This window comes from Nylanderia fulva, unplaced genomic scaffold (assembly GCF_048542155.1).
Source record: "Nylanderia fulva isolate GAGA-0341 unplaced genomic scaffold, ASM4854215v1 Scaffold20, whole genome shotgun sequence".
Taxonomy (NCBI): Eukaryota; Metazoa; Arthropoda; class Insecta; order Hymenoptera; family Formicidae; genus Nylanderia; species Nylanderia fulva.
The window spans coordinates 3,344,979-3,366,043 of NW_028190264.1; the positions used below are offsets into that span (position 1 = coordinate 3,344,979).

The 21,065-nt window shown below is 34.6% G+C and overlaps 1 protein-coding gene across 1 annotated transcript; it reads left to right on the forward strand.

Moving 5' to 3' along the window:
- Positions 1–14,762: 14,762 nt before the first annotated feature.
- CPR27 (cuticular protein 27) lies at positions 14,763–18,302 on the forward strand. Its single transcript, XM_029319912.2, has 4 exons — positions 14,763–14,841; positions 15,384–15,481; positions 15,716–16,120; positions 16,795–18,302. The coding sequence occupies exons 1-4, from the start codon at positions 14,830–14,832 to the stop codon at positions 17,018–17,020; spliced, it is 741 nt and encodes a 246-aa protein (XP_029175745.1). The 5' UTR covers positions 14,763–14,829; the 3' UTR covers positions 17,021–18,302.
- The last annotated feature ends 2,763 nt before the right edge of the window (positions 18,303–21,065 follow it).

A 21,065-nucleotide genomic window follows, 5' to 3' on the forward strand; every position in this document is an offset into this window, starting at 1 on the left:
TTCAAAATCTTTTCTTTCGCGATCGATAATCACGGGAAGGGCGGTTTCTCGACACGCAAAACTGATTGCACGCGGCGAAATTCCCAGAACAAGAGCGCGGCGCAACATTTCGTTACGATACAGAATGACGATGACTGGCGAGGAATACAAAGAGCATTTAACAAAATCCTTGTGCAACGGGCTGCGGATGAATAACCGACCTTGCGAATGAGCGGGACGACCTTCGTGGCGAGCTCGCAAAGACAGGAACATATATATATATATATATATATATATATATATATATATCGTATCCTCTTCGGGTTTTTCACACCGAACACGAAAACGTTCCGCGAAATCGACTCAAGTTACATCGGGCTTCTCGATCGGATCTACGGGTCTGCGTAACATGCGTGCGAGAATCACCTGGAACGTCGCTCGGGATGATTAAGCGCACACGGATTTATCGGCGCCTGGCCGTCCCGACGCGATTTTATTTCTGCGATTTCATCCGGCTACCGCGCGATGAAAAGGCAATACTTTGTGCCTCAGAATTCGCATTCAACACTGCAATCATGTTATTTTCCAATTAACCCTCTTTCAATAATACGGTATCGATCAGAAATTTATAGCTTCTCGTGAGAATTCTGTTCCAAAAATGCTTGAATAATTTTTTCAAGTCACTCACATATTTATTAATCATATATATTGTATACAAAAATTGAATTTTTTTTTTTTTTTTGAAAAAATAAAAATCGAAATATGTTAAAATTTCTCAGATTCTCTAAAATTATGACATTCGGATTTTTCTACAAGCGAACGAATGAAATTTTGAATCGCTGCTTGTTTGAAACAGGGCATCGATATATTTATACCTACCATTTATCGATTCGTTCCTCGCGATGTTCGTGTATCTCAGGAAGATCATCTGTAGAGAGATCGCACGAGCGGCGCTATACGGTACATAACGCGCACACGAGCCGCTAAATTTCCCCTTTACCTGCATTATTCGCGTGCCTGTGCCCGTGAGCCCTCTCGGAGGAATTCGATCGGGAACGCGACGGCCAGGTCTTATATCGGAGGTCAACTGCGGAATCTAGGTATATGTCCGCGCGCGCATTGTTCCCGTGCGAGCGGCGGCATTGTTTCGCGATTTCGCCGGCGAAAGGTCAAGATACGAAGGACCGGACCTGGGGATCCGTATCTCGCGGAGAAAATAAGAGGAGCTTTTAAATGGTCCCGCGCAAAAATTACCGCTGCCGGATGCTTTGACGCGATACCATCGCGGCCGGGCGATATTTTCAGTCGTATCCAATAAATTATCACGAAATATGCGCGTAAAATATTCAAGCAACCTTTCTGTCGTTGTAAAACGAGCGATTGTCGATTAATTTTAATTTTAATATAATAGAATTATTATATAATTGAAAGAGACTCGTTTATCTTATTAAATAAAAGACCAAAAAAAAAAAATAGCAATACGTCAGATTTAATTCGCATTTTGCGTAACTTATTTTATTACATATACACATAGTATGTATGTACAAAATAAATGTACATACATATGAGAAATATATATACGAATTTGCTTTTTTGGAACTTTTTTAGAATGCATGCTGCACATGCATTCACGAACGATGCATCGGAGAAGCAAATGTTCGGGCGATAATGTCCCTGCGAAGTCATAAATTTCGCGGCCGGACGATTTAAATCGCGACTTTATTTCTCAAATGCGACGTGTGCATTCAGCGAAATTATTAAACGAGGACCGCTTTTAACAGGCTCGCGGGATATCATTCAGTGCGCGCAGGATGATAACTATTAAGTTGACATAGCCAACACTGTGTGCGAAAAAAAGGCAAGCTTCGAATAACTAATTGTATGCTTTCTCTCGGGCCTCTCAAATCTCCGACTGCGGTTTTTAATCAAACACACCGTAAAACTTGCTTAAGAGAATCATTAACCGCGTCGTGAAATAAACTTCAATATAAAAGAAGAGCTTTCACGTCGCGGGAATTCTGCCTTTCCACAGGATGGATTTCATTTCTAGCGCATATTACGCCGGAGAAAAAAATGTGTCAAGGTTCCGGAGAATATTAAGTCGCTGAAAGAGAAAACGCAATGGCGGGTCCTAATGGGATCCAGGAAGAATGTATCTTATTCGGTGATTATGACATCCTCGTCTTTTGAATCATCGCGACATGTCGTTCATCGTGATTCCCAAACCTCGGAATCCGTTCAATTTCGCGCTCGATCAAGTATCGAAATATATTATTGAAGGTCACAATTCTGGATCTCGCGAACAAAGATCAGATAGCTATGCGAAATAAATGTATCACTGGATTTCGAGCAGAATATTCAATTATTATTAATTGTGCAAAGATCAAGAGATCGATCGAGTCGTACATTTATTGGTTCTTCTGAAATGACATGTCGCAAATAAAGGGGGACGATTTCAATACTCGATATAAATTACCAAGCCAAGAAATAAGAACTCATCAACAAATGGTTCTAGAAAATTGTCGTGAGAAACTACACCCCGTGAGAAACCAATCTGGAATCTAGATATGTTTCTTGATTTAGAGGAATGTGCCGACACACAGATCTATATATTAAAATTACCTATATCGGCTCGTGTAAAATATATTCCAATTATACGCATACATAGACACATACGCGCACGTACAAGACATAAATATAGCATAAATTGAGCATTGCATATTTCCAGTTTTAATAGGATATTACATTAGACATTTCTGCGAGATGACCTTGAATAACGCGACATTCAGAGAAACTTTCGCCTCATTGGCCGATATCCGATGATTCAGCGAAAATTGGCCCAATTACGTCCAACTTGACCGCGAATAATCCGCGAAGCTGAATCACTCCGTAGTACTGAAAATTTTTGTGAAATAACATACCGGACTTTCAAACGTGGATTGCGTTAATATCTTAAAATGAAATGCAATCGCAAACGAATGAATCACATCATGCTCTCTCTCTCTCTCTCTCTCTCTCTCTCTCTCTCTCTCTCTCTCTTTGATCAATTAATATAATTGTTACTAATTGATTTTCTTCAGCCGATTAATTTTCAGAAATGCTTAAAATTATTTTTGAAAATTGTTTTTATTACAGACGAGAGTATATCTTTAAAATAAGATGTTTTTGCTTTTTTGTGGTCATTATTTTGTTTCAAGAAGCTGAAATCTCTATGAACACTGTTAGCAAAGTAGCGTTGTACTTTGCCGGTCTGTGTATGAAAAATGATGACGCATATACGAGATGCAGTTGCACGTACGAAGTCGGAGCTACAGGCTATCTGTAACCATTAAACGAGCGGAGACGCCGGCTTGTTATAAATGGCGATGCATTCTTGAAATTAATTGGCGCGAGAATGTGAGACCGGATCTTCCCGGCCGACCCACCGATCGGTCTCGTGACACTTTTCGTTATGTTTTCGCGAATCTCTACGTAAGACGGTAGCAAATGCCGGATCGAAGAATGACATTAAGATATTGGAGAGTTCAGCATTTACTGGATAGCTGTATCTTCGTAAAACAGAGATTGTGTATGCATAAATGTATAATTGCACGTGTATGCATATATGTACTCGTATAATTACATGTGTATGCGTTCAGAATTATAGAGGTATGTACGGACATTACAGCAAGAATTTAATGTATGAATAACGTAAATTAAATAAGAAAGATACACACATAAATAACTTCAGTTATTCGAAAACTGATGTATTAACAAGTTGATTGTGTCAACATTATTTTTGAATTAAAAATGATTAAAAATGAGAAATTGAATATATTCTTAATATTTTCATTATGTGCAATTCGTTAATCTTCTATTTTTTTTTTACCTAAAGTTTTCATTGTATTGTTTTGCAATTTAAGCATTATCGATTATTTGTCGTATTAAAATAAATTACAATTTTTTATTTTTAATATTTATAAGTAAAAAAAAATGCAGAATGTAAGTGTGTGTGTGCTCTTAATTTCATAAGCAGATATTTAATATCTGTCAAACTTTATCGATAATTTATAAGCAGATCGGCGACGATTTTCAGATCGTATTAAGATTAAGCGCTCGTAATGAACGCGATTAGCGTCATTCGCATCGCGAAGGCGTTTCATCGTGGAATGTACCTGCTGGAACAGTTAATAAAATCGGTGCAAGTACGTCGAGAAGTAACAAGATGCTTGCGACGACCTTGTCGTTTCGGTAAACATCAATGATAAATGGGAACGAGTCTGTTAAATCGCGGCAAATGAGACGACATACAAGGTCGCTCTAAATGGAGACGCCTTTTTAAAATCGATCTGCATCAAAAGTGAAAAAAAGTGATCCGGCTTTCTTCCGCGATATATACACACACATGTTGCATTATATAATATATTTTCATATATGTTTCATATATTCAACACTTCGTAAAACAGTAGCGATCCGGTTGGGATTCGACTAGATCAAGATTGCAGGAGGTAACAAACTTGTGGCATTCACGAATGAAATAATGTGGACTAAAATTCGCATTTATATTATTACCGCAATAAATTAATCCTGATTAATTGTGATAATTAATAAATTGCTGCTGATAAAATATTAATAAAAAATATTTGACAACAAAATTCAAAAACTAATAATTGTACAAAGTAACATAGTGTAATATCAAACGCTAATTAAATTTCGGATTTGGACGCTTTTCTAAAAAAAAAAAATTTTTTTAATATAAAAAAACCGATACTTTCTGTAGAAGGGTAAAGAAAGTGCACTGCCCAAGAAGAATTCGAATCTTCCGTACGTTGTAGCTGACATTGACTTTTACGTGACCACTACCAAAATACCGAATTTTTATCCTCTCACGTGTTTCGTCCCTCTATAAATAGTATCAATATTTGAACGAGAATGTCGGGGGTGGATCGGCCCAAGTGTCGATAAACCTTCCTGTATTTCTCTGATCCTTTTAACGTTCACGATTAGGTCCATTCAAACCTCCACCTCCGATCTAAAGAAACAACCATCGCACGCTCCAATATATGTGGCCTCTTATGACTAAAATAGAATTTCACGGAATTCCGATGCGCATTCCGACCAAAGCCCCTAAAAAACTCTCGACCCTTTTCACGCGAGTGTCTCATGTGTTCGTTTCCTAATTTTGTGTGTAAAAAATGCAGCGACATCGAATTAAATACGTAACATGTTCGCATATCTTTTTCTTTACATCACACACAGAATATCCTGCAACGTAGATAATAATCGGTAATAATTAATAACAGACAGTAACTTATGGAAGATTTTAAATTAAGCATTTATCTTGTTTCAAATAAAAAACATAAAAGTTGAATATAATAAAGAATTATAATTTATAATATAATTCAGAAGATAATAACATACAATTATAAAATCTTTAATAAAATTAACAATAAAAATATATACAACAATTTAAAAAAACACATTACATAATTAATAGACAATATTAGAAGCTTAGTGTATATTTTAATTTGTAAATTTGCTGGTTATTTCGATTGTTTCTCGCCTATGCACTTTTCACTATGTACATACATACCAGAGATGTTGATTAATTAATTACTTTTTAAATTAATTATGACATTTAATTACAAACAGATGTAATTAAATGTAATTAAAATATTTTGAATTGACGATTAATTTTAGAAAGATTAATTAGAGATCGTTACAATGACGATTGATATAAGCTAGATTAATCGAAGATCGCTTAATTAACGATTAATATGATCGAAGTCAATTGAAGGTTATTTAATTGACAATTGACATAAACGAAATTAATCGGAGAGCGATCGATTAAACGATTAATACAAGCTAATTTAATTGAAAGTTTTTCAATTAAACAATTAATATGAGTTAATTTTAATTAGAAGTACTTTAATGGTCGATTGAAAAAAACAGATTCGATCGAAGACAATTCAATTGACAATTGATTTGAGCAGAAACAATTAAAAAGTATATAATTGACGATTAAATATAACAAATTTAATGCAAATCTCTTCCATTAATGATTGACTTAAGAAAATCGATATAATTTCTCCATTTCCATTATTTAACTATGTGTAACGATTAATAAAATTTAAATAAATTTAATAGAAGATGTTTGATTGATGATATTATAACATAACTGAATTTAAAATATTTTCTCTTCCGGGCTTTGTTTATTAACGAATTAATTTTTTTCTGTCAGAAATAATTTAAGAGCATGTAACCCTATTCGTATTTTTTGGCACCAAGCACAGGGAGGACCGTAATAAATTGTTAAATAAGTATTTAAATATGTATGTGCGCGTATATGTAAATATCTACTTAAGCGAAACTCTTCCAAGCTTTGTTTATTAACGAATTAATTTTTTTCTGTCAGAAATAATTTAAGAGCATGTAACCCTATTCGTATTTTTTGGCACCAAGCACAGGGAGGACCGTAATAAATTGTTAAATAAGTATTTAAATATGTATGTGCGCGTATATGTAAATATCTACTTAAGCGAAACTTTAATTGAAAATTTCAATCAAATTAGCTTGTATTAATCGTTTAATCGATCGCTCTCCGATTAATTTCGTTTATATCAATTGTTAATTAAATAACCTTCAATTGACTTCGATCATATTAATCGTTAATTAAGCGACCTTCGATTAATCTAACTTATATCAATCGTCATTGTAACGATCTGTAATTAATCTTTCTAAAATTAATTGTCAATTCAAAATATTTTAATTAAATCTGGTCATATTATTTGTTCAATTTTAAAAAATTTAATTGATATTTTGCCAACTCTGATACATACATATATCTACAATATTTATCAGGTAACAATCTCTCCAATTACTGCATGATCTTGGAAACTAATTCATGTCATCGCGATCGTGAATTGACACGTCCCTGGAAACCTGCTCTCGTGATCGTAGATGTTCAAACAAACTACTCGCGCAGAGGGATTAACATGTCAATCTACGACGTTGTGTCGAGAGATGTTGCAGAATCGTAGCCGGTCCAGTCTCCGCGATCGATATTGTTCCGCATAATTTGGGATCGCGCATTACGAGAGCCGCGCGGATCTGCATTTTTTACAAGGTCAACCGGTAATTACACCCCTTGACACACGAGACGGGGTACACGATCTGATCAGCGGATCGAATTTCTGTCGGACGGGTGATTTTTCAACGGCGCAGGAAAAACCCGAACGTGGCGACGATCGGTCGCGTTCGATTTGCATAATGCTACTCTCCTCCGATTTTTTTCGTGCCTCTTTTGTGGCTCGTGATAAAATATATATAGAATCTTGAGTGATACAATTCTATCTTTGAAAAAATATACGGTGCAAAAGAATTTATTTTTTTTTCCAAATTTTTTTACATCCTGAAGTTCAGATGGAAATTATGTGTCAAATTAGAATGTCATGTTGAATCATTTTTAAATATTTAATGATCCTCCATTTAATATTAATCATTGCACCGTTCTGTAAATAAAGTTTCATTAATTATATGTGTTGCACACAAATGTGAGATGTTTGTTTGCAATATATAAAATAATATACGTTACAGTAAAAATATAGGTATAATAAGAGTTAATTGGACGAGCTTAATTTACATAGAGCGATCAGCGAGAACAAGTTTACATAGTTTCTTACATGCAAGCGCGAAAAACATTACATTTAACAACCTATCTACGTTATATTACATTCTATTACATATGATAAACTCATTTAATCCAACAAATTAATCCATAAACAATGTGTTGGTAAATTTCTCTCCGCTAGCCTTGACTTCTCGTTTATAAGACAAATGAGGAACTTTATGAAACAGAATATGAATTCAATGTCAGACGGATAATCTTAAATTTATCAACGTTAACTTCCTTAAATATCCAGGCACATCTCGTTCTTTATTATAGTCTTTATTACAGCGAAAAATGTTATGGCAACGAGTAAAATCTCACGGGGCAATTTGTTTTGTACCTAAAATGTTGGATAAAGCACTTTCAATTAAATTAATCGGCAGTTTTACCGCATCATCTATGCAACGATAATCACATATCTTCTTTAATTCGACAAAAAGTGATGTTCACTAGCGGTAGCAAAATCGCGTTGTAGTAAAAAAAGAAGGCTCCTTAAGCAAGATCGTAAAAGTAATCGAGATAATACAATCTGAAAATAGAATATCCTCCAAATGCGATAGAGCCGCGATCACCTGCTGAGAAAACGATCATAAACAGAGGGTGGCAGCGTGTGGCAATTAATTAGCATAATCTACAGCCGAATATATCGCGTCTATGTACGATCATTAACGCGGAGTAAGAATATCAGAGAGCTACATATAGCGCCAGCTTGTCCCGTTGTACATTTGTGAATTCGAGAAATTCCGAGTTAATCCGACGAAATCTCAACCGAGAAGAGATCAAAATCGACAAAAAAAATCGACCGATTATCCACGCGCTTTACATAATTTGGTAAGAAAAGTTGCCAGAAAAAAGCGAAACGAAACTCGAAAGGGCACTAACTTTTTTATGCGTGATTTAAAAATCTATATAATTTGAAATATATTACTCCAACAAGACACCTCTCGCAATAAAGACGTATATTCGAATTATCAATGAACTTTGAGCCACTTAAAATTACACCTGACATGCATATTCATATGTATATACAACTTGTGTACACACTTGAAATTACCTTGTTACACTTGAACGAATCTTAGCAGAATGCTCGATAAAATATTTTTACAAATATCATATCCAATGAGAAGTAGATATCTCGCTTATTAATAACGCTTTTCTCGGCGCTGAAGCTAAAACATCTCAGAAACGATCTCGTGTTTTTAAATTTAACTCGTCTCTTAGACTTTCGTATGGTAATCTGGGATTTTTGTTGCACCTGTTGTGTGCGCTGCCGAGGACGAATATCGCACATACACCATAATCATAATTTTAGTGCTTCATGGTCTCGTAATCTCCTGTGTACCGTAACCAAACTCTTGACGCGAGCTTAAACAGAGATATAAAATAATTATAGCGCCGCGGCTTAACCTTGCTTCTATTATACCTGATCGAAAATATACGCTAATTACGCGCAATTAACAATAGCAAATTTATATATCGTTGCTATATCCTTGAGAATAGTCTCGTTCCTTGCAATTAACAACAATTTCACATCAAATAATCGCACAATTAATTATGTTGTCCTTCGTCGTTGTGTTCCTCCTTCAGCATCGTGACGTGCCGTTTTTTTTTCAACCGCTTAATAATCACTAATTGGCGTCCCCGAACGATCAAACATTAAGCAACCCGATTTATTAACAGCGGGAAGTTCATGAAGATTTATTCCGACACGTTCTTACGCGAGCCCGAAGCGATCGCGAATGGATTGTTAAAGCAACGGCTGCCTTTTCTCTTTCCGAGACAGATGTTTTGGATATATCGGCTCAATCCTTCGTACGATCAATTGTGACGTATTTTTCGGGCGACTAACAATCGCTAATTGGCAGCTTGGTGCGCGCGCGAAATTGGCACTAATATATTATTGGCGTCGCTCCTCGCGAAGGATATCGTTCATTCGGCGGCGCCGAGACAGAGAGAGCGCATTCAATTGCAGGTGCAACTTAATTACAAATGGAATATCGTCGCGCCGGGCGAACAATAATAATTGGTTCTCGGCGATGATGAATCGGGACGAAATAATTTGAATAAGATCGCGAACCGGTCGCGGAGCCGTCCGTGATTCATCCTTGATTCAAGAGCTTGAATCGATTGGAGAACGCGACGACAATTATAGCTTTCATTATCTGGTGGCAGGAAAACCTTGAAGATAGCCCGCTTTGACGGTCAAAAATTTTCGTTATTTACGCTCACGTCGTTGTAAATTACATCGATATACGAAGAAGGTTTTTCTCGTTGCGTGCGCAGATGGTTGCCGACGATACAGGAATAAATGGGACCCGACTCGTTACGGAAATCATGCAACTGGCTGGTGATGTTAATCGAATTGCTGTGTTATACGGTATCGGCTCCGCAGTTAATTACGACGTCGAACGTCGATTATGTCTCCGCACTGTGATTGAAACTCCCGTAATAATCAAGTCCGGGGGCTATCATCTCTCTTTCGACCTCACGTGAGAAATTATGCGGATTTTTAATTATTTAGAAAAGAATGTCACGCTTGAAGACCTCTGTCGCATTAATTCTATTATTATAACAGAACGAAAAATTTTCCGCACGCATTTATTAATTATATATAGCTTGAATTTAATGCAGAAGATAACACAATTTTTTTTAATCATTTCTTTCTCATTGTATTTTTTATCAAAGCGATATTTCAAAGAAAATTTTTGCTGACCACTCGCTATCGCGATTTATTTTCTCTGGTGTCGTAAATTACATTAGTCGAGTTTGAATTATCAGAACGTAATAGGCAAGATATGAGAGCAAGAGAACGGTGGCAGTTGCAACAAATTACGAAAACAAAAGATAATTTAGCACAGACGGTTTTTCATTCGCGGAAATAATTCGCGAGCTGTCAAGCAAGAGAATCAAATGTCTTGAGCGAAAATGTATTTATTGAACCATTCTTTTTCCTCCAGCCATTCGGCCGGACACCTCCCTTTTTTCATTCGAAACGAAATGCATATGCCAAAGTGCACCGACAGAGCCGCATACCTGAGTCGTTTTAAGTTTTTAACGCGATGACAAGCTGACGCTTATTGCGCTCGGAATAAGAGGTATGCAAGATGCATATGATATGCGATGATAAAATAAACGGAATGCATGTACGGATGATAATTGCCCTTTCATTATGCGTCAGCTTAATCTGTTTTATGTGACGCTTCAATTTCGTATATCATACTCGGCGCGCAGCGGGTGCATGAAAAATATCCCAGAAAGACTAGGTAATCAAGGTTTGCGAATTAAAAATGTGGAGAAACGAGCAGATATTAACGTACGAGCACGTGCGCTGTCATTTTCATCAGCGGGTAGACTATCGACGAGAACAAAAAATGCAGATTAAAAATAATAGTTTCTGAAATGATTGGAGTTATAATTGTATCAATCGCAGAAACAAAAATTAAGAAGATTTCTCAGATCTTTAAATACCAGACAAATCCAAAAATATTATAAAAAATATTTGAAGCGCTCTTTTTTTAAAATTATTTAAAATAATTAAAATATCGCAAAGCGCGCGCACACTTAGAAAAAAATCACCAAATTTCAAATGACGATAACTTCGTAAATAATAAAGATAGAAACGTTTCTAAAAAATGAGAATAAATCTTAGAATCTCTACTTTAAGAATCTATTTATTTCAATGTAGCGAGATAAATTTATTAAAAATGACGAATGATAAAACGAAAACATGCAAAATTGAAAAATAATGGTCCGAGTTTTCAACGTACATGACGTGAGTCAAATGTCGCAACTAAATGGGATAAAAAGCACATGATAACACAAAGTCTCCTCTTTAAAATGCTTTTTTATTCATCTCGATACGATGATTTTTCGCAGAGTTATTTGCGTTTAAAGTAAAAAGCTGCCTTTTTACTCAAATGCGAATATCTAGGTGAAAAATCATCGTATCGAGATGAATAAAAAAGCATTTTAAAGAGGAGACTTTGTGTTATCATGTGCTTTTTATCCCATTTAGTTGCGACATTTGGCTCACGTCATGTGCGTTGAAAACTCGGACCATTATTTTTCAATTTTGCATGTTTTCGTTTTATCATTCGTTATTTTTAATAAATTTATCTCGCTACATTGAAATAAATAGATTCTTAAAGTAGAGATTCTAAGATTTATTCTCATTTTTTAGAAACGTTTCTATCTTTATTATTTACGAAATTATCGTAATTTGAAATTTGGTGATTTTTTCCAAATTTTAAGTGTATCGCTTTTTTAGAGTAAGTTTATATAGAATCACATATTAAAAGTGTTTTTCACTAATTCATTACTAGTTTAACGTGACAAAATTTTAATAATTTTTTTAGAACATCAAGATGCTTATTTTTTATTTGACAAATATAAATTGAGTTCGAGCCTATCGATTGACAGGCCTTATACAGCAAAGTCAAGATGAAAGTCTAAGGTTGGGAGTTCGTTCTGCATCGCAGTGCCGGTACCTCACGGGCTGATGGTGAACTTCGTTCCCTTTCATCGACTAAAATATACGAAAAATATTCGCGGTCGAATATACAGCAGCAATATAATGCATCTACCGTTCGCGGATTTCATCGATACACAACCATTTATTTCCACTTTCATACTCACGAAAATTGCCGGTTATTATATAATAATTGAATCAGACTTACATTTTTATCTTCTATTAATTACATATTATACATACTGATTATTATCATTATTCAAATAACAGAATTTCTTTTCATGAAATATGGACATTGTAAAAATACTTAACAACATTTTTTGATGACATTATAATTGCGGGAGAACAACGCAAAACTAACTAGTCGCACTTATATAATGTTAAGAAATAGTTGTACGTAATCGATCGGTGTTGCGAGCGAAAAGCTCGATGGAATTAAAATTGTTTTCGGTCTCGGAATTGCCGCATCGATTCGCAGGATTTCGTGAAAAGCGGATATTCATTGTCTTCATCGACATGGCCACTCACGTGGCGAGAGCTGTCGCGTAAGAATTATATCTTACGACACACGCATCCACGTTGCATAAAGATAACGAGTGTCACATGCGATCAATGAGACGGGCAATAAACTCTCTAGTTACGGCTGTCACTCAATTGCGACGGAATTCTGTCTGCTTTGTTTGTCATTGCTCGAATGTAAATTCCGTAGCACTGTCCTCTGCGTACTTTCACCGTTATGTTCCGCAAGAAACAATGCAATCGTAATATTTCCTGACGATAACTTGCTCGAAAGAAATTTTTTAATGCATCTGTTTTTATTGTTAAATTTAATAACTTAAAAAACTGACATTATGTATTTGAGAAAGCAACACTATTTATATATATATATATATATATATATATATATATATATATATATTAATAAAACAATGTTAAATAAATAATATTTCTAAAAAGTAAGAGATATTTTTATAAAATTTTGCTCTAAATTCAATAATTATTATTCATTTAAATTTATAGTAGCGTTATTAAAAATGAGATAATTACATAGCGATTATTTATTAGTGCAATCGATGTTATTATTTTCACGCCATAAGATTCTCACGCCATAAAATTCTGTTTGTTGCAAGATGGAAAACAAGCGGGACGCTTCACTATATTTCACTGCGATATTCCCTTATTACTGCCACGCTAAATGTCAAGAAGTTCTCTTCTCTTATATGATCGGGAAAGTTTTGATTTAACCTGACGATTCGTATAATTACATAAGCGATTCTCATCGCTTTTATATGATTGTGCATCACAAAATGTGAAATCGCTACAATAATCTCATTTTCCGATTTTGAGATTATTATTACGATAATGGAAAATGACTTTAGAGATTATCGCTACGATAATCTCCTTTTCGCAATAATGCTGAAAAGATTCGGTTCATTATCATCCATCTGTTAAAAATACCCATGTTTAAAAAGGTGAAAAAAAATAATTAGTACATTAAAAATAATTTATTATTATATAGAATTATTATAATATAGAAAAATTAAAATAAATTTTGGGGTAAATAACCTATGCAATATTTAAAAAAAAATAGATTTTTAGTAGCAAAATTTTATTTTTCCAATATGTTGTATGCTATTTTGTCGACGGATATTTAATATTACGTTTAAATGCCAAATCAACAAATAGTAATTAAAAAGTTCTATAGCGAATAGTAATTCACTAATTACTGTATTGCTATCTTTTTGCATCGAATGAGTACTTAGCATTGAAATCTCTGAATTGAAATCTCCGAAAAATATATCTTGCAAATGCAGACATCCTTGAAATGAAAATACACGAGAGGGTCTTATATTGCAAAACCACATTTCTGAAAATCAAGGGCATTTTACGTGGTCAAGGGCTTCCCTCGATCAACGGTGGGTTATACTTGCATGTCATTTAAGCAATGTCGAGGTAGAGTTACTTATCATCAATCTCGCAATATGCATCCTACAAGGTAATACGTACTTTCGCATCTTTAAATTCTTCGTATCCTGAGAAAAATATAATAGCGCAAAATTATTATAATAAAATACAATCTTCCATCGTTGTCTCGTTATACCAATCATTAATATCAATAATAAGCGCAAATGTAAAGTTTCATTGTTTAACAGTATCAGAATGCTATTTATATTTGCACGACAAAAGAGTTAAAAATTTGTTACCGAGAACAAAGAAAACTTTCAAAGAAGCACAAATATATAATTGACATAAGAAACAACTAATGGTAATATATGATAATATCGCAAAGGCAGCGCAATAAGCGCGAACTTGTTTAGTTTACGTATTTCAATATATTAACATATTCGAAAGTTAGAAAGAGCGAGCAGCAACTCTGAGAATCATCTTACATAGCAATTTAAATATGTGATTATTGTACGATTGTACTGCGCCTATCACAACATTAATTGAATAATCATCGATTCGTCATTCGCTACCGGTATTACGGTATTACGCGGCGCACGAGATATTGCGTCACAATGCGTAGTGAAAATTGGAAGCTAAAAGAGATGCAATAGAAATTTTCAATCTCTTTGTATGGCGAATCCGCGTACTAAGATCGGTGCTGAGGTTGAGGCGGAGGTCGGGCCCATGGGCGGGTCTCGCCGCTCCCGAAGGAGGCCTATATAAGTAGACTCGCTCGGCGTTATAACGCGATCCTACACAATCACTTCTGCCTCATCAACTACCAGACATGCGTCCTCCCGTGAGTATTGTCATTTTTTTTTATTTCTCTCTCGTCTATGTTTCGCTTGTTCACAATGTTAATGTCACGCGGTGCTACGACGTGTATTAATTAGTGTAATGTGTGTATAATATGTATAACATGTGAGAAATTTCTTCACTGCAGTTTTTATCAAATTAAAAATCCTTTATTCGGCGAATAAATAAAAGATATATAATCTTATAAAAATCATATCATATTAATTTTATTATAATGTTTATATATATAAACGCGCGATGTTTGTATGTGTAAATTTTATCGATATTAAACGATATATATTATAAAACTGTAGATATTTTTAAACGCAGCTTCTTGATAAAAAAAAAATCTCGCAATAACTGTCCACACGTAATAATTAATGTAACTCATTTGCTCTTTAGAAAAGTGGAAATATGTAAAGATTATTGTTCGATAATAACAGAAGAGCGTGACATCATCGCGTCATTCCGGCTTTCCTCGAGAATGCGAGGCCATTAGAAAGTGATCCGAATGCCAAAAGTTTTTATGCAAATTCATGTCACCAGGTGCTGTTTCTCTTGTTTTGCCTCGGCCTTGCGGTCGCCCAACACAATCAACCGTATCATGCGACTACCCCAGTACCTATCTTGAAACAAATCAACAAGTAAGTGCCATAGATTATGTAATTGCATGAAAGTGACAATGCAACGAATGCATCATCGAATTCCTTCGTTGCAACAATTATATTTGATTACATCAAATAATAATATATTTTTTTCATAATTTTTTATTTTATCAGTTTATATTATATTTTTATTAAGTGCTCTTTAATAAATGAGAAGATCGACATTTCGGAGTAAAATTAGCATTTATAAGTGGCATTTGTGTTTTTCGGCAGACACAACGAGGACGGTAGCTACAGTTACGGTTTCGAGGCGGCAGATGGTTCGTACAAGATCGAATCCAAGTATCCGACCGGCGAGGTTTATGGCAAATACGGCTTCCTGGACGACTCCGGTAATTTGCGCGAGATCGAGTACGGCGCGTCCAGGCGCGGCTTCGAACCGGTTGGTCCTGGGATAAACGTGCCCCCGCCGACCTTGACCGGCAACAGCATCTCCGGCGTCGGGAACGAGCCTGAGGATGACGGACAGTACCGCGAAGACCCGTCCATCTATCACACCGATCCGCGATACACCAACGGAGAACGTTACGAGAATGCGCCTAAACACAGGCAGCCACCGATCGTCTACAATCAGCAGATCGCGTCAGCTCCGATTCCGAAGCCTTACAATCAACAGAGGTGAGCATATTTGCGATAAACTTTAGCACAGATTTCACATTTTCAAACACAACTTTAATTATTAATTTTTATTATTAAAATATATACATAAGAGTTTATAGTATAGCTTATTTTAAAGTTAAGATACTCTAGTGTCGTCTATCAAAATAATTGAGTAAAGAATTAGTTTTCTGTAGCTTCAAAAAATTTTTTATCCCAAAAGGATTATCAAATTTAATCAATATTTATGTCGATCGGATTAACTCGCCGCGCAAGAGGATAACTAAATGTCAAGTGAATTACTTGAAATTTTTCAAGCACTACTTTAATTATGAATTTTTACTATTAAAATACATATATACGTAAGAATTTATAGTTTATTTTAAATTTAAGAGAATCTAGTGTCTTTTGTCAAAAAATTTGAGTAGAGAATTATTTTTCTGTATCTTTAAACAATTTTTTATTCCAAAAGAGAAGATAAAAAAATCAATGTTTATATCGCTCGGATTAAAATGCACGCGGGAGGATCAACTCGCCGCGTGAAGAGCGCAAGGAGAGAACTAAATGTCAAGTGAATTACTCGAAAGTACCAAGATCGTGACTTGCTCAACTTGACGGGGAATCGGTCGCGCCTTCACGGCTTTAACGGGAATGGAAAGAATCGAGTCGATTAACCTAATTTCTTAACTTTTCAGGTATAAAGCGCCTGTCAATTATCAGCCGGCGACGATAAATCCGGCGCGATTCCAGCCACAATATCGACCACAGTATCGATCCCAGTATCAACCGCAGTATCAAGGTCAGCAGTTACAACCCGCGTATCCTTCACCTGCGATTCCAGCCAGTCCCCAAGGACACTCCGCGACTAATGTCGACGTTCAGGCCGGTTTAGCGTCTTACACAGTTAATTACAAACGATAAGAAGGAAAAAGTAAGAGAAAGAGAGAATCGTGTTGTGTGTACATACGTCATTATTTATCGATATTTTGTTAGTAATTAGTTAGTGTAAAGGTTCATTTAATTATTACATATATGTAATTAATTAATATTATCGTCCGAATTTCGGTGACAAACTAATTTTTCATGTTAATTTAGCGATAGACGATAGCGATAATGGCACAGTTGCATTAGTAGATATTTATGATAGTTTAATTGTATTTTGGGTTGTACTTATCTTTCATCCTAGCGAGAGTTTCGAATGAGACAATATTTTCTACCTCTATTTTTTTGACGTTTCCTCTACCTCTTTTACTTCAAGAGTTTCCATCACTCTTAATTGAAAAAATTATAACTCTTTTACACATAATCTACTTATTTTTTATTTCAACTTGTACATGTCTATTTTTTCTTTCTTTCATTTGCAATGACACATCAGCACGAAATTGATTTATGCATTTGCATTTGTAGTTATGTACTAAAAGCCTTCTAGCATTTTTTCACATAAGTTGTATTTGATAACTTGAGATTCGTCAACAGATCGATATTGCAATTTATATTTTTAAACATGTCATGTATGACACGCGAATACATATATCATGCAACGCAATATTAAGCGAGGCAAACCAGTAAATAAGATGCAGTGCAATCTATAAGATCAATAACGGATTTGACGATTCGAAGAACACGTCATTGAACGGTTTTTGGACGGCCTTGTAATGAAATTGAGCAATATATATATAACCGAATAATCTTTAATTGCAACGTAAGTACTTGGCAATAAATTCCAGTTGCATATGCCAGGTGCATACAGCGTCATGATCGAACTTCCTAGAGATTATCCTATTTAATACAGTTGAAAATGCAGTTAACATTTTTTCCCCCGCATACAAGGAACGCCGTCGGGCTATACTTGACACACCCAAGAATTTTATCGTTGTGTAACACTTAAAGACACCCGTACGAGCTACCTTCGCAATTGGTTTTTTCCAGAATGTGCGCTTAATAAAAATTTGCATTGTGACGAATCGAATCATCAACAGATACTATAATCTTTTTTTATCAGTATTTTTGGAAAGAATTTTTTTTTAATTTCTTAAAAATTGTTCATCGATTCTAACATTCATCATAACAATATTTTATCATTATAGGAAGATATGTTTCGCATTTGTGTATAAAATTATAAAATTTGAAACTTTTAATTACAACACTGTTAATTATTGACGGAAGTGATATCATAAAAATGCTTGGAAATATTAATTAAAATATAAAAATAAAAACAAACTTTGTATATATGAGAGATACAATATATTTAATAAAATAAGTTACCATGTATCATCCTTTTATTTTTTGTATGATCAATGAGGATAACTTTCTGTATTTCATCAATTTTTTGCGTGGATATCAAAAACTCTTGGCTCGTGCCACTGTCATGTTTCAGCATCTAATCTAAGATCCTAAACTGCACGTACGAGGATTACGCGTTACGCATACCTGATACGTGGAGAGTGTCGTGGACCACCGCCCAAGTCCACCTTTCACAATATAATCCACGATCTTGTTGCGCGATCAAGTGCCTGCTGTCCAATCGAGCACATGTGTATCAAGCTATCCGTACGAGAAAAAAATATTTTATTCTCTTTCTCAGCACTTTTTACTTTCGAATTTCTTCACAAATCGATCAGAATCGTATCAATTATTAAAATACAAAAATTTGTGGAATGATTAAAAACGTGATTAAAATAAAAATACACGCGTATATAACATTTGGAAAAAATTAAGTCAATTTGTTGTTCATATCGTTAAAATATTTTAGCTAATATTGCATAAAGTAGATAGCGTAATGCACTGCGAGTGCATATAAATTTCATATACATCTCGTAATGATATTTTAAAATGGCAGTCTTTTGGAAAAATGCAGATATGATAGCATAATAGTTTGTTGACTTTGATAACGAGTGAGTTTTCATTTCCTCGTCTTTTATATGCATTTTATCACGATGCGATACGCGTACACATAGTATCCGCGTTCACTCTCGAGACATTCTGATGCAAGGCGTGGTGCGCCAGATGTCGGCAAAACTTGCTTTCCTTTACCGGCGTAATGAACACGTATAGCTTTCTTCTTTTTTTTTTGGTTGTAACCAAGTAATTATAAAACGACTCGATTCGCTAAGTTCGTCGCGAAAAAGTCATCCGTATCTCTCATTAAAACATAATACGACATCGCATTAAAATAACTCGGTTTTCAACGTTTCGAATTTTCACATTTTATTTCCTCAGTGTTTTAATTTGCTGAAAATATGTTATACGTTCGTGCGAGATACGTGAGAAGATGAATAAAAGAGAATATATATATATATATATATATATATATATATATATTTATAAATATCCGTTTCGTCATTTACACGTACCGTTGTTGATTATTATTCACGCAATTCGCACATGCGACCTTTAATCAATTACAATTAATTATAATGAGTCAGAACACAACATCTTGGTACACGCCCATTTCTCACGTTAAAAAATATACATAAGACTAGTTAATTAACGTGGGTAACGATACTTATGTTCTGAAATTTATTATAAACTATATCATTTTTAATTTTTTATATTGAGTAGCTTGTTAACTTTATAAAATTACATATTGATGACATAATAAATTATCACGATTTAATTTTATTTTTGAGATAATTCTTTTTCTACAACACACATTTCGATACAAAAAAAATAATTATTGATATTATTTAACGAATGATTTTCTATATATTACACTTTCAATACCACACTTTTTTCAATATTAAGCTTACATCACAGAAGATATAATAAATGTAATAGGTTGAAATTACATGCAAAACGTAAATAAGATGAAGGCAGACTTGTACGTAACAAACCCATATTGGTTTTTCTCCAAACATGCTCACGTGCCGCGACGACAGAGAATGACTCTTTTTAAATAATCCCGGCGCTAATCACATCACCTTTTCTTACAGTAAGCACCAACCACATTATCGAGTTTTTGCAGATCGGAATTCCAATTGCCGCAAATGATGTGATCGAGTTGTTAGATACAAGCAATTGCTTTTGACTATTGCATAAAAATAGAAAGCGTCGTAACATTAATCTCGGATGAAGCTGCGGAGATATAGAAAAATCGATAAAAAATCGCATTTCGAAATTCGGAAAAAATTGTTATCGAACTTTATTAGAGTGCTAGGCTCATATAGATGAAAGAAGCGACATCTTATTGTTAGACAATATTCCTGGATACTCTTTGATCACATGTTGAGGAATTAATTTAAATGATTTATATTAATAAATATAAAATACATTAATAAATGTGAATGCTGATTTTTCAAATTAAAAAAAATTACAACGAGATCCATTTGATCTTTCATAAAATAATTAAGAATTTAATTAACATTTTGAAGAGATTCTTATAAATAATGCATTAATTTGTTCTTTGTTAAATTTCTGTGAAAAATATTTAATTAAAAATAGCATCTGAAATTTCTTATCAGTATTTCAGTGATGCTAGTATTTAGTTTTAAATATATACGTCACTGCTTTTTTAATCAAACAATCGGCATTGATCGAAATCATTTTAGTCGATTGATCGACGATTAATTCGACGAGACTTTGAAGCTAAGACATCGTATCGTTAATACAACCCGGGAGATTAGATCATTTTACCTAACTAAGACTAGTGATTAAGCTAATTGATTCATTATAGGATCGACGATTATACAATTTTTTCGATGGTCACACAAAATTGACCGATCTTGAGCTCCCTTTCACCGAGTGGCATTGGAGCATGCCACAAGATAGATCTTTGGCGGAACGAAATTGTGAATGCAGGCATAATCTGGGTCGTTCGCAATCATCGTCGGTCTTAATCGCGAGGTACGCCCCGTGGAAGTCTTCGTCAAACTGCATCGACGTAATCGTCTTTGAGGCCTTGAGGACATAATTGCGTTACAAACATGGGAAATAAAAAGCTTCCTTGCTCCTCTTTCTTCATTTTTAT